The sequence below is a fragment of the Sorex fumeus genome, unplaced genomic scaffold (assembly GCF_029834395.1).
Source record: "Sorex fumeus unplaced genomic scaffold, SorFum_2.1 ptg000166l, whole genome shotgun sequence".
Lineage (NCBI taxonomy): Eukaryota > Metazoa > Chordata > Mammalia > Eulipotyphla > Soricidae > Sorex > Sorex fumeus.
In genome coordinates this window covers 2,579,162-2,591,627 of record NW_026606223.1, presented here as the reverse complement: position 1 = coordinate 2,591,627, position 12,466 = coordinate 2,579,162, and the positions used below count along the sequence as shown (strand labels likewise).

At 46.4% G+C, this 12,466-nt stretch overlaps 1 protein-coding gene across 1 annotated transcript in view; it reads left to right on the top strand.

Moving 5' to 3' along the window:
• DOK5 (docking protein 5) overlaps positions 1 to 5,613 on the top strand; it is a 153,506-nt gene extending 147,893 nt beyond the window's left edge. The window contains exon 8 of the mRNA XM_056107450.1: positions 5,177 to 5,613. Coding sequence (XP_055963425.1) covers positions 5,177 to 5,241 — 65 coding nt within the window. The 3' untranslated portion in view covers positions 5,242 to 5,613. The remainder of the gene's footprint in view (positions 1 to 5,176) is intronic.
• The last annotated feature ends 6,853 nt before the right edge of the window (positions 5,614 to 12,466 follow it).

Here is a 12,466-nt window from a genome sequence, read left to right as displayed (position 1 = left end):
GAAGAGGGGAAGGTCCCCCAAGTGCTTGGCGGAAGTGTGCGTTTCCTCTCCCTGCTTGGTCCTACAGCGCCACCTGCTGGATCTATTTGGAATTCTTGAGTTTGGGGTAGCCTGGTGGGATTCTTGGTGGGAATTTGGGTGGGACGACATTGCACTCCAAGACACCCCGCCTTCAATCTTCTTTCCCCGTTTTCCAAACTTCCTAAGAAAAACCCTTTCCACTGTTCATTATATGTAGAAGCAACGTGTAGAGGAGGTTTTTCGCGCATGCTGTGGGCTGTTTAGGAAAAGAAGAATTATTCAAGTCCCATCGCCTGCAGTGCAGGGACCTAGCCTTGTCTTTGCCTGTGATAACTGCAGGGCTTTGGGGCCTTAGCCCAGCAGAACCCACATCCTGCACCCTTCAGCCCCCAGCCCCTAAGTAGTGGGGGCTGATAAACTGTGGCAGAAACACCACATGTGAATTTCTCCTTTTTGGAGACCCAGAATGAAAATCAGTATTTCAAGGATCTGAGATGTCGGGCAGCCAGCCTCTGTCTGATCTTGTTTAAACCATGGCTCTGCAGTTGGTTTAGACTCACAAGCTCTCCTTTTCTTATAAATCAACGGTAATGGTGGAGTTTGTTCCTCTCCATGGAGACCAGAGGAGCTCACCCACCATCTTGATCTGATCCGCCCTGCCTCCAGGGTCCTCCGAGTGCTGGACTTTGCAAGAGAGGGTTTTGTTTCGTCCCCATGACAGCTTGGGAGTATTTGGTTCCCATTTGCAGTGAAGGAACATCATTGGAAGGGTTAGAAATGTATCCAGCGGGCCAGGGAGTTTGCTCAGGGGTTAGAACACTTGTCCTCATTAAAGGGCTTCTGGGCAGCAATGGGTGAAACCCTGATGAGCCCCAGAACCCCAGAGGCTAGAACAGCACCCCATAATGGGAACCAAGCACTGACCATCTGACCCAGTTAGCTGGATATGGATATTGCCGGGAGTGACCCCAGGGAACCCTAAATGTTGCATGGGTGATCCCTGCCCCCAACACACACACACACACACACACACACACACACACACACGTGCGCGCGCACATTTGCAAGATCACTTGTCCATTTGAAGATTTCGTGCCTCCGTGCATTCATCAGCTAGATGTTACTTTATGCCGGTCTCCCAGCTAGATGATGGTGATATTCAGGGCTGCCCAGTGAGTCTTTCCACCCTCTGGGAGAATGCACTCTCTGAAGATCCTAGTCATCAATTAAGTGTGTTTGTCTTTCAAATCAGGGTATGCCCCATTGGCAAGGAAGGACATTTTGCAGTGGTGACCGTGAGACAAAGTTGGCGTTTTAGAGAGTATGTTGGCCAGGAGGTAAATTTAGATGGTGGTCACAGAAGGCTCAGAGTGTCACAAAAGCATTTCCCCCAGGGCCCCTGAAGTTTTCAGAACCATCACACTTCGAGCCAGGGAAAGGCATTTTCCATGAGCCCAGCTCATGGAAAGGCCCTGGGGCAGAAGCAAGCTGAGTACTCATCCAGCAGAAAGGGGTCAGTGTTGCTGGGGTCAGTGGGAACTTTGGAACCTAGGCTTTCTAGAAGATTCTTCCCTCCTCATAGTTCTCCTTTTCCATTTTTGGGTTTTGTTTGTTTGGAGGCCACGCTCAGCAGTGCTCAGAGGTTACTCCTGGCTCTACCCCAGGAATCATGCCTGGCCGTGTTCACGGCACCATAAGGGATGCCCAAGACTGAACCTGCAAGGCAAAGGCCCTCCCTGCTGTACTGTCACTCAGTACCCCCCCAAAACACAGACACACACACACACACACACACACACACACAGACACACACACACTTTTTGTGAAGCCTGTGGCTCACTCTCTGGCTCTCTCTTTCCCAAACCTTCCCTGGGAATCACCTTGACAGAACGTCACTTGTTTCTCAACTAACTCAGGCACGTCTCTGTCTCTCATGGACCAGATTTGACTTGAGCTGGTTTTAGGAGATCAAAGAAAGATAGGACCTTACCTTAGCGGGCTGAGCAACCTTATTGGCTTCTCTGGGCCTCTGGGGGGCGTGGGGGTGGGGGTCGGTCAGAACAGGGCTTTCTCTCTGTCTTGATGCTCTGGTACACTCTGACCTCAGCCCAGCCTCTTCCCTTGGCCATATGCTACCCACAGCGGGAGGACTTGGTGCCCCATCAGCAATGCTCAAAGACCAGTGCCAGCCTGTTCCACTCGCATGTCTGTTAAGGGAGCCACTTCTCAGAGCAAGTGGCTGCCGGAGAGACGTTGGCCAGGGCAAACCCTGCCCCCTTGGTTGTGTATGTGTGTCCGAGAGAACTTAGGGTCTGAGCAAAGGGGAAGGATGACGAAGGGCAGTCAGTGCCTTCATCTTCCAGACGGGAGAGGACTTCTGGGGAGCAGAACAGAGCAGAAGAGGCCCCAGGGAAGATCTGGACCAGCTGTGCAGGGTCCATTTCTCTTGGGGTTTCACCAGAGACCAGGGCAGATGGCTCCTTTGGGCGTCGCGTGCAGCGATTTTAAGTGTCGACCAGCAGTTGCAAGTGTTTTATAACCTGGAAGGACTTGAGCCACAGCTTGGGACCTGCTGATGGGCTCAGGAAGGCGGGAAGGGGTGAGGCAGTTCCTCCAGCCCCTGCTTTATGCTGACACAGCTGCCGTCCCATCAGGCTGGGCATGGTCCCAGCACCGTGCCAGACAGCCGCGGGTGTCTTGGATTGCAGGAGAATGTTGCTGCTGCCCTTTTCTTGCAAGCTTGGAATCTATACGCAGCTGGATGGAGCAGAAGGAGCCCCCCGTGTGTTCGGATCTGACCTCAGTGATTGGGGTTTCACGTTAATGCTGGTTGTAGAATGCTGTGGGCTTCCTGTGGGAAATGGTTCCAGACCTCACGAAAGAAATACCTGTGGGGCTGGAGCGATAGCACAGCAGGGAGGGCGTTTGCCTTGCACACGGCCGACCCGGGTTCAATTCCCAGCATCCCATAGGGTCCCCCGAGCACCGCCAGGAGTAATTCCTGAGTGCATGAGCCAGGAGGAACCCCTGTGCAACGCCGGGTGTGACCCCAAAAGAAAAAAAAAATACCTATGGTGTGACTGAGAGTATCAAACCTATGGACAGTGTGTGAGTGTGTGTGTGTCTGTGTGTGTGTGTGTATTGGAAAGGCAGAACCAAATAACCGAGAGCTCGAAGAAATAATTGCTGGTGATCTGCGAGATTTTATTCTTCAAGACTTCCCTGTTGCAGACGAGTATTTGCTGCTTCTAGAAGCTTCCTCTGGCTCAGCTTTCGGGCTGGCCCCTCCGAGTGCCTGTGACAACCCCTGGCGTTGGTCTTGATGCTGTGACCCAAGCACCTTCGAAAAAGACATCAAGGGCTCAGGAAGCCCCCTCCCGTGTCCTCTACACCTCCAGCACCCCCGGAAGCCACGAGACACATGTCTTCTCCCCATTTTGCAGAAAGTAGAAAGTGGGTCCGAGTTTATTTATCGCCCAGGTTCACACTCCCAACAGGAAGAGCCGGCCCAGCGAGGCAGAGCTGAGTCTGAGACACGAGCTTCCGGCTCCTTTCAGCTTGGCCTGAGTCTCCAGGCCCCGGCGTCCTGCACCTGAGTCAGGGGGGCTGTGTCTTGTGGCACAGGGGTTTGGCTCCCGGGGCTGCTGTGTCCCTCTGGGCAGTTTGACTTGACCAAGAGCCGTTCCTGCGTCCCACCTGGGCCATTTCTTGCTCTGGTTAGTGTCTCACCAGCAGATGGCAGCATCACCTCCGGCTTTTAAGAAGCCAAGGCTTCTGCAACTTGTGTGTGTGTGTGTGTGTGTGTGTGTGTGCGCGCGCGCGCGCACGCGTGCGCACGAGTGTGTCCCCTGTCATTACTTATTTCAAAACCATAATCTTAGCTCATTTCATCATCGGCTTTTTTGACGCCTAACTGTCCTTTTTATCTTCTTTCTGAATAGATGTTTCCAACCCTCTGTATATGTGTGTGTGTGTGTGTGTGTGTGTGTGTGTGCGCACGTGCGCGTGTGTGTGTGTCCCCTGACATCACTTATTTCAAAAGTGTGCTCTTCACTCATTTCATCATTGGCTTTCCTGATGCCTAACTGACCTTTTTTTTTTTTTTTTTGCTTTTTTTGGAGGTGACACCTGGCAATGCACAGGGGTTACTCCTGGGTCTGCACTCAGGAGTTACTCCTGGTGGTGCTCAGGGGACCATATGGGATGCTGGGAATCAAACCCGGGTCGGCCGTGTGCAAGGCAAATGCCCTACCCGTTGTGCTATCTCTCCAGACCCCTAACTGATCTTTTTACCTTCCTCCTGAATAGATGTTTCCAGCCCTGTGTGTAGTGAGTGGGCTCTTGGGTGCATAGCTTTCACAAGACATCATCTATAGAATATTTATAGGGTTAAGAAAGGCATTTTACGAGAACAGGATGCTTGGCCAACAGGAACTAGAACATTTTTTTTAAAATTTTTATTAGTGAGACACCATGAGGTACAGTTGTAGACTTACAAATTTTGTTCTTGGGTTTCAATTATACAATGATCAAATACCCATCCCTCCACCAGTGCCCATTTCCCACCACCACGGATCCCAGTATCGCTCCCACCCCCCATTCCCCCCATTCCCTTTTGTTCTCTCTCTCCTTTTGGGTGTTGTGGTTTGCAAAAGAGTGGTTTGCAAAAGAGGTGTAGAGTGGCAATCATGTTTGATCTATAGTCTACTTTGAGCATGCTTCTCCCATCCTGGGAGGAACTAGAACATTCTTGATGTCAGCCTGTGATTTAACGAGTAGCCTTTCTGAAGAGCCCCTGATAACCTGTTTTCTCCTCCATCTGTCCCATGACTACCCTTTTTTGTCTCTGCCCCGAAGGTATGAGGGACAAAGCTTAAGTTCAACATATGTAAGTGCTGTTGAATTTACAATAAAGCAGTTTCCACCTTTGCTCACTATACTCTAATCCTTCTGTCTGTCTCTTTCTTTCACTCTCTTCCTGTTACCCACGTTGACTAGTCCCACGGGACGGGACACATATGTGTGTGTGAGTGTGTGTGTGTGTGTGTGTGTGTGTGTGTGTCCTGACATCGCTTATTTCAAAGCGTGCTCCTAGCTCATTTCATCATGGGTTTTCCTGATGCCTAACTGTCCTTTCTACCTTCCTCCTGAATAGATGTTTCCAGCCCTCTGAAGCTGCATCGGACAGAGACGTTCCCTGCATACCGCTCGGAGCACTGACGGTGGCGGCTGAGAATGGGAGCCAAGAGCTGCAGGTCTGCCCTGGTCACAAGAAGACAATGACGAGGCCACGAATAAAGGCCACAGACGGTCCTGGCTGGTGCCTGGTCCCAGGGAAACTCTGCAATACCCTATCTGTCTGTTTCTTTGTTCTCTTCTTCTTTTTCACACAACCCTAGCCAACCTGAAGCGTGTCCTCTAGATATAAGCGTTTTTTTCCCTTTTCCAGCTGGACGGAGCCGGTGTCGCGGTGGTTTTCTATTGTAGATCTCACGTTCACTTTCTGACTTTCAATTTGTGGACCCTTGTGAATTTCCTTGAGTGTTTTGAGTGTACGGCAGTTGGTGCTGACAATAAAATGGTTCTTACTTACGTGTTTTTTGTTTATTCTTCTGTTAGGCATGCTCTGGTTCTGGTTCACATTCAGAAATCACGTCTCATTGTTCGTTAAATCACTGCGTTCTGCCTCTCCGAGCTCATGTGTCAAGAATGACATTGCGAAGGGCCCTTCGGTATTGTTTATGTGGTTATGGTTTCTTTTACTTTTCTTTCTTTCTTTTTTTAAAGACTTAATTTTATTTGAAGTGCTTTCAGTCAGCACTTTAAACATAAGATATTAGGCTGTTGGCGAATTTCGGCATTCTGGTTTTCTCTCTGTATTTCTGATTTCTCTTGAGCCAGGATCATATCTTGGCTTGCTGTTTGATAGTCAGTTATTCAGACAGTCACAAACCAGTTTTAACTGAGCACCTACTCATTCCAGACAGTGCCCTAGTCCAGGGCACAGAGATGGAAGGACCAAATCTCTCAAGTGCAGAGAACAACAGGAAGAGGAAGTTGCGATTTGAGCCAGGGGTGATGTCCTTCAAAGAGCTCGGTCACTCTTGTGTCCCATGGGACACAGGCCAGTGGGAACTGGTGCTCATGAGTGCCTGGGGTTAGGGCAGCACCAGAGGTGCCTGATCAAGCAGGGGTGGTGTCTGCCTTGGTTGCCTGCAGCAGTGTCACCAGATAAACCAGTGACTGGGACCCCAAGTCAGAGTGTGTGACCACTGGGCCTGGCAACAATGACAAAGGGGAGGAAAGAGAAATGGAGTTTGTTTTGTTTTGTTTCACTTTGTTTCTTTTTGAGTCACACCCAGGGATGCTCATGGGTTACTCCTGGCTCTGGACTCAGGAATTACTCCTGGCGGTGCTTGGGGGACCGTATAGGATGCCGGGGATTGAACCCGGGTCAGCCACATGCAAGGCAAATGCCCTATCACTCCAGCCCCTTGTTTTTTTTTTTTTTTTTTATGGTCTTTGCTATTTTATTTTATTTTTTTTTCTTTTTTTTTCCCTTTATTGTATTTTATTTTTTTTTTAAAGTTGTAGATTTACAATTTTATGTGCTTTGGTTTCAATTATACAATGATCAGATACCCATCCCTCCACCAGTGCCCATTTTCCACCACCATGGATAATATCCCTCCCACCCCCATCCCCCCATCCCCCCTGTCTCTGTGGCAGGGCAATCCCCTGTGTTCTCTCTCTCCTTTTGGGTGTTGTGGTCTGCAAAAGAGGCATTGAGTGGCAAACATGTTCAGTCCATAGTCTACTTTCGACATGCATCTCCCCTCCTGGGAGGATCCTCCAAACATCCTTAATTTGGTGCTCCCTTCTCTATCTGAACTGCCCTTTCCTCTAGGATACCCGGCTGGCCTCTAAGTTATGGAGTAATCCTCCTGGTGCTGATCTCAGCTATTCTTGGGTATTAATCTCTTACTTTGTTACTTTATATCCCCCAGATGAATGCAATCTTTCTATGTCTATCCCTCTCTTTCTGACTCATTTCGCTTAGCATGATACTTTCCATATTGTACCACTTGTATGTAAATTTCATGACTTCATCTTTTCTAAGAGCTACATAGTACTCCATTGTGTAGATGTACCAAAGTTTCTTTAACCAGTCATCTGTTCTTGGGCACTCAGGTTTCTTCCAGTTTCTGGCTATTGTAAAGAGTGCTGCAATGAACAAACAAGTGCAGATGTCACTTCGATTATACATTTTTGCCTCTCTGGGATATATTCCCAGGAGTGGTATTGCTGGGTCAAATGGGAGCTCAATTTCTAATTTTTTGAGAATCGTCCATACTGTTTTCCAGAAGGGCTGAACCAGTGGACATTCCCACCAACAGTGAAGGAGTGTCCCTTTCTCGCCACATCCACGCCAGCATCGGTTGCTTTTGTTCTTTTGAATGTGGGCTAGTCTCTGGGGTGTGAGATGGTATCTCATTGTGGTTTTGATCTGCATCTCCCTGATGATTAATGATGTAGAGCATTTTCTCATGTGCTTTTTTGCCATTCGGATTTCTTCTTTGAGAAAGTTTCTGTTCATTTCATTGCCCCATTTTTGGATGGGGTTGGATGTTTTCTTCTTGTGGAGTTTAACCAGTATTTTGTATATCCTGGATATCAACCCCTTGTCAGATGTGTATTCGGCGAATATCCTTTCCCATTCTGTAGACTGTCTTTGTATTTTGGTCACTGTTTCTTTGGAGGTGCAGAAGCTTCTTAGTTTAAGATAGTCCCATTTATCTATCTCTGTTTTCACTTGCTCGGCCAGTGGCGTGGCATCTTTGAAGATACCATTAGCTTCAATGTCATGGAGGGTTTTGCCAACTTTATCTTCAATGTACCTTATGGTTTCTGGTCTGATGTTGAGGTCTTTAATCCATTTTGATCTTACTTTTGTACATGGTGTTAGGCAGAGTTCTGAGCCTATTTTTTTGCATGTAGCCGTCCAGTGATGCCAACACAATTTATTAAAGAGGCTTTCCTTACTCCACTTCACATTACTTGCACCTTTATCAAAGATTAGATGAGCATATGATTGAGGAGAGATGTCAGTGTATTCAACCCTGTTCCATTGGTCTGCAGTTCTGCCTTTGTTCCAGTACCATGCTGTTTTAATTATTACTGCTTTGTAGTACAGTTTGAAGTTCGGGAGGTTGATTCCTCCCATTTTCTTTTTCCCAAGAATTGCTTTAGCTATTCGTGGGGGCTTATTGTTCCATATAAATTTCAGGAGTGTTTGCTACATTTCTTTGAAGAATGTCATGGGTATCCTTATAGGGATTGCATTGAATTTATACAATGCTTTTGGTAGTATTGCCATTTTGACAATGTTAAGTCTCCCGACCCATGAGCAGGGGATATCTTTCCATTTCCTCATGTCCTCTTTTATTTCCTGAAGTAGCGTTTTGTAGTTTTCTTTGTACAGGTCCTTTACTTCCTTAGTTAAGCTGATTCCTAGGTACTTGATTTTCTGGGGCACAATTGTGAACGGGATTGTTTTTTTCATGTTGCTTTCTTCTCTCTCACTGTTTGCGTATAGGAAAGCCATGGACTTTTGGGTATTGATTTTATAACCTGCAACTTTACTATACGAGTCTATTGTTTCTAGGAGTTTTTTGGTGGAAGTTATTGGGTTCTCTAAGTAGAGTATCATATCATCTGCGAATAGTGAGAGCTTGATTTCTTCCTTTCCTACCTGAATGCCCTTAATATCTTTTTCCTGCCTAATCGCTATTGCAAGTACTTCCAGTACTATATTGAACAGCAGTGGAGAGAGTGGGCATCCCTGTCTCGTCCCTGATCTTAGAGGGAAGGCTCTCAGTTTTTCCCCATTGAGGATGATGCTTGCTGTAGGCTTGTGGTAGATGGCTTTAATTATGTTGAGGAAGGTCCCCTCTATACCCATTTTGGCTAGGGTTTTCATCATAAAGGGGTGCTGGGTCTTATCAAATGCTTTCTCTGCATCTATTGATATGATCATATGCTTTTTATCTTTTCTTTTGTTGATATGGTGGATTATGTTGATTGATTTCCGAATGTTAAACCATCCTTGCATCCCTGGGATGAATCCTACTTGGTCATGGTGTATGATCTTTTTGATGAGTAGTTGGATTCTATTTGCTAGTAGTTTGTTGAGGATCTTTGCATCTGTGTTCATCAGGGATATCGGCCTGTAATTCTCTTTCTTTGTAGTATCTCTGTCTGCTTTTGGTATCAGTGTGATATTTGCTTCGTAGAAACTGTTCGGAAGTGTTTTTGATATTTCAATTTCGTGGAAAAGCTTAAAGAGCATCGGGAGTAAGTCCTCTTTAAAGATTTGGAAGAATTCACTCGTGAATCCATCCGGGCCAGGACTTTTGTGCTTGGGGAGACTTTTTATTACCATTTCAATTTCCTTGATGGTGATAGGTCTGTTCAGGTATTCCAGGTCTTCTTGGTTCAGCCTTGGGAGTCTGTAGGAGTCTAGGAATTTATCCATTTCCTCGAGGTTTTGATGTTCCGTGGCATAAAGCTTTTCAAAGTACTCCCTGAGGATCCTCTGAATTTCTGTGGTTTCTGTTGTAATGACCCCCTTTTCATTTCTGATTCGGTTTATTAGGGTTTTCTCTCTCCCTTTCTTTGTGAGTTTTGCTAGAGGCTTATCGATCTTGTTAATTTTCTCGAAGAACCAGCTTTTGGTTTCATTGATCTTTCGGATTGTTTTTTGGGTTTCCATCTCATTAATCTCTGCTCTGAGTTTTATTATTTCCTTTCTCCTGTTCGGGTTGTGCTCCTTTTTTTGGTCCTTCTCCAAGCTCTTAAGCTGTGAGGTTAGGTTACTTATGTGTGCTCGCTCCTCCTTCCTGAGGAATGCTTGTAGAGCTATAAACTTTCCTCTTAACACAGCCTTTGCTGTGTCCCATAAGTTTTGGTAACTCGTGTTCTCATTTTCATTCGTTTCTAGGAATCTTTTGATTTCCTCTTTGATTTCCTGTCTAATCCACTCGTTGTTCAATAGTGCACTGTTTAATTTCCAGGTGTTTGATTTAGTTTTCTGTTTTTGTGTGTGATTTACTTCTAATTTCAGCGCATTATGGTCTGAGAAGATTGTTGATACAATCTCTACCTTCTTAATTTTATGGAGGCATGTTTTGTGGCTCAGCATGTGGTATATCTTGGAGAATGTTCCATGTACGCTTGAGAAGAATGTGTATTCAGCTTTTTGTGGATGAAGTGTCCTGTATATATCTACTAAGTCCCTTTCTTCCATTGTTTCCCTCAAATGAAGTATGTCCTTGCTAAGCTTGAGTCTGGTTGATCTATCAAGAGGTGACAAAGCAGTGTTGAAGTCTCCCACTAGTATTGTGTTGCTATTGATGTCTTTTTCCAAATCTATGAGTAGATGTTTTAAGTACTTTGCTGGTCTCTCATTAGGTGCATATACATTTATTATTGTAAGTTCTTCCTGTTGTACAGATCCTTTGATCAATAAGAAATGGCCTTCACTGTCTCTTATGACCTTCCTCACTCTGAAATCGATGTGGTCTGATATAAGGATGGCTACCCCAGCTTTTTTATGGGAGCTGTTTGCCTGTAGGATTGTTTTCCAGCCTTTGACTCTGAGTCTGTGTTTGCTTTGACTATTGAGATGCGTTTCTTGCAGGCAACAGAATGTTGGGTTCAATTTTCTAATCCATCCTGCCACTCTATGTCTTTTAATTGGTGCGTTTAGCCCATTGACATTGAGAGAGATTATTGTTATGGGATTTTGTCCCATTGTTCTGTTAAAATTTGGTGTATTTGAGGGGCCTTTCTTGCCTTAAAGTAGCCCATTTAGTTGTTCTTGTAACCATGGTTTTGAGTCTATGAAGTTCCTGAGCTGTTGTTTGTCTGTGAAACTGTGTGTTGTTCCTTCTATTATGAATGAGAGTCTTGCTGGGAAAAGTATTTTGGGGGAGGCATTTATTTCATTGAGTTTTTTTACTATGTCCCACCACTGTTTTCGGGCCATGAGGGTTTCATCAGAAAAATCAGCTGTGAATTTTAAGGATGCTCCTTTGTAAGAGATTTCTTTCTTCGATCTTGCTGCTTTCAGAATTTTGTCTCTGTCTAAGGTTTTGGTCATTTTGATCAGAATGTGTCTTGGGGTATTTTTATTCGGATTTCTTCTAGCTGGTACCCTTCGGGCCTCCTGAATGTGGTCACAAGTTTTCTTCAGCTCTGGAAATGTTGTAGCAATGATGTCTTTGACAGTTTCTTCTTCATCGAGGTTTTCTTCCTGTCCCTCTGGGACTCCAATAATTCTTATGTTACCCCTCTTGGCTTCATCACGATCTTCTCTTGCCATCTGTTCCCGAATTGTGAGTCTCTTTTCCATTTTCTGCTCTTTTCTGGAGAGTCTCTGAACTTCATCTTCGAGCTCACTGATTCTGTTCTCAGCAGCTGTTACTCTGCTGCTGAGGCCTTCCACTGAGCTTTTCAATTCGCCTACGAGATTTTTCAGGTCTGACATTTCTGATTGCATTTTCCTCATTTCTGCCTTCAGATCCTCTTGTCTTCTATTGGCATTGCTTTCCATTGTTTCTTTTAATTCCCTAAGCATCCTAAGTAGCTCCCTTCTGAATTGCTTGTCAGAGAGGTTGTCTAACACTACATTACTGTTGGTGTCATCTGGGCTAGACTCTTCAATATGAAAGTTTGGTGGGCTTTTGCATTGCTTTACCATTGTGAGAGGTGTGGTTTAGTCCTTCACGTTCACTGTTACTATTCTGCTTTGATATGCAGTGTGAGTTAAGATAGGCTTATGAGTTATTGGCTACTGTGTTTCTAGTGGCTGAGCTAAAATAGAGAAGTTTCCATCTAAGAAGTTAGCTTATGGTTCCTATGGCATATGTAGTGGGAAAATATTTCGCGGCCGCTGACGCGGCTGCGGCTCCGGAAAGAGTCCCTGGCACTAGGCGAGGAGTTGGGAAAGTCTCCTGTTTGGAATTGGAGCCGTTCAGCTTTGTTGCCCAGAGCTGGGCCTCTGTGCCCGTCCCACGCAGATCAGGGGTTGAAAACCGGCTGTCTAGGGGCTGTTTCTAGCTGCGCGTGCCCAGAGAGGGACCCGAGCCCTTGGGGGCGGGCTGTACCTGTTGGAATTGGAGCCGTTCAGCTTTGTTGCCCAGAGCTGGGCCTCTGTGCCCGTCCCACGCAGATCAGGGGTTGAAAACTGGCTGTCTAGGGGCTGTTTCTAGCTGCGCGTGCCCAGAGAGGAACCCGAGCCCTTGGGGGCGGGCTGTACCTGTTGGAATTGGAGCCGTTCAGCTTTGTTGCCCAGAGCTGGGCCTCTGTGCCCGTCCCACGCAGATCAGGGGTTGAAAACCGGCTGTCTAGGGGCTGTTTCTAGCTGCGCGTGCCCACCCTTGTT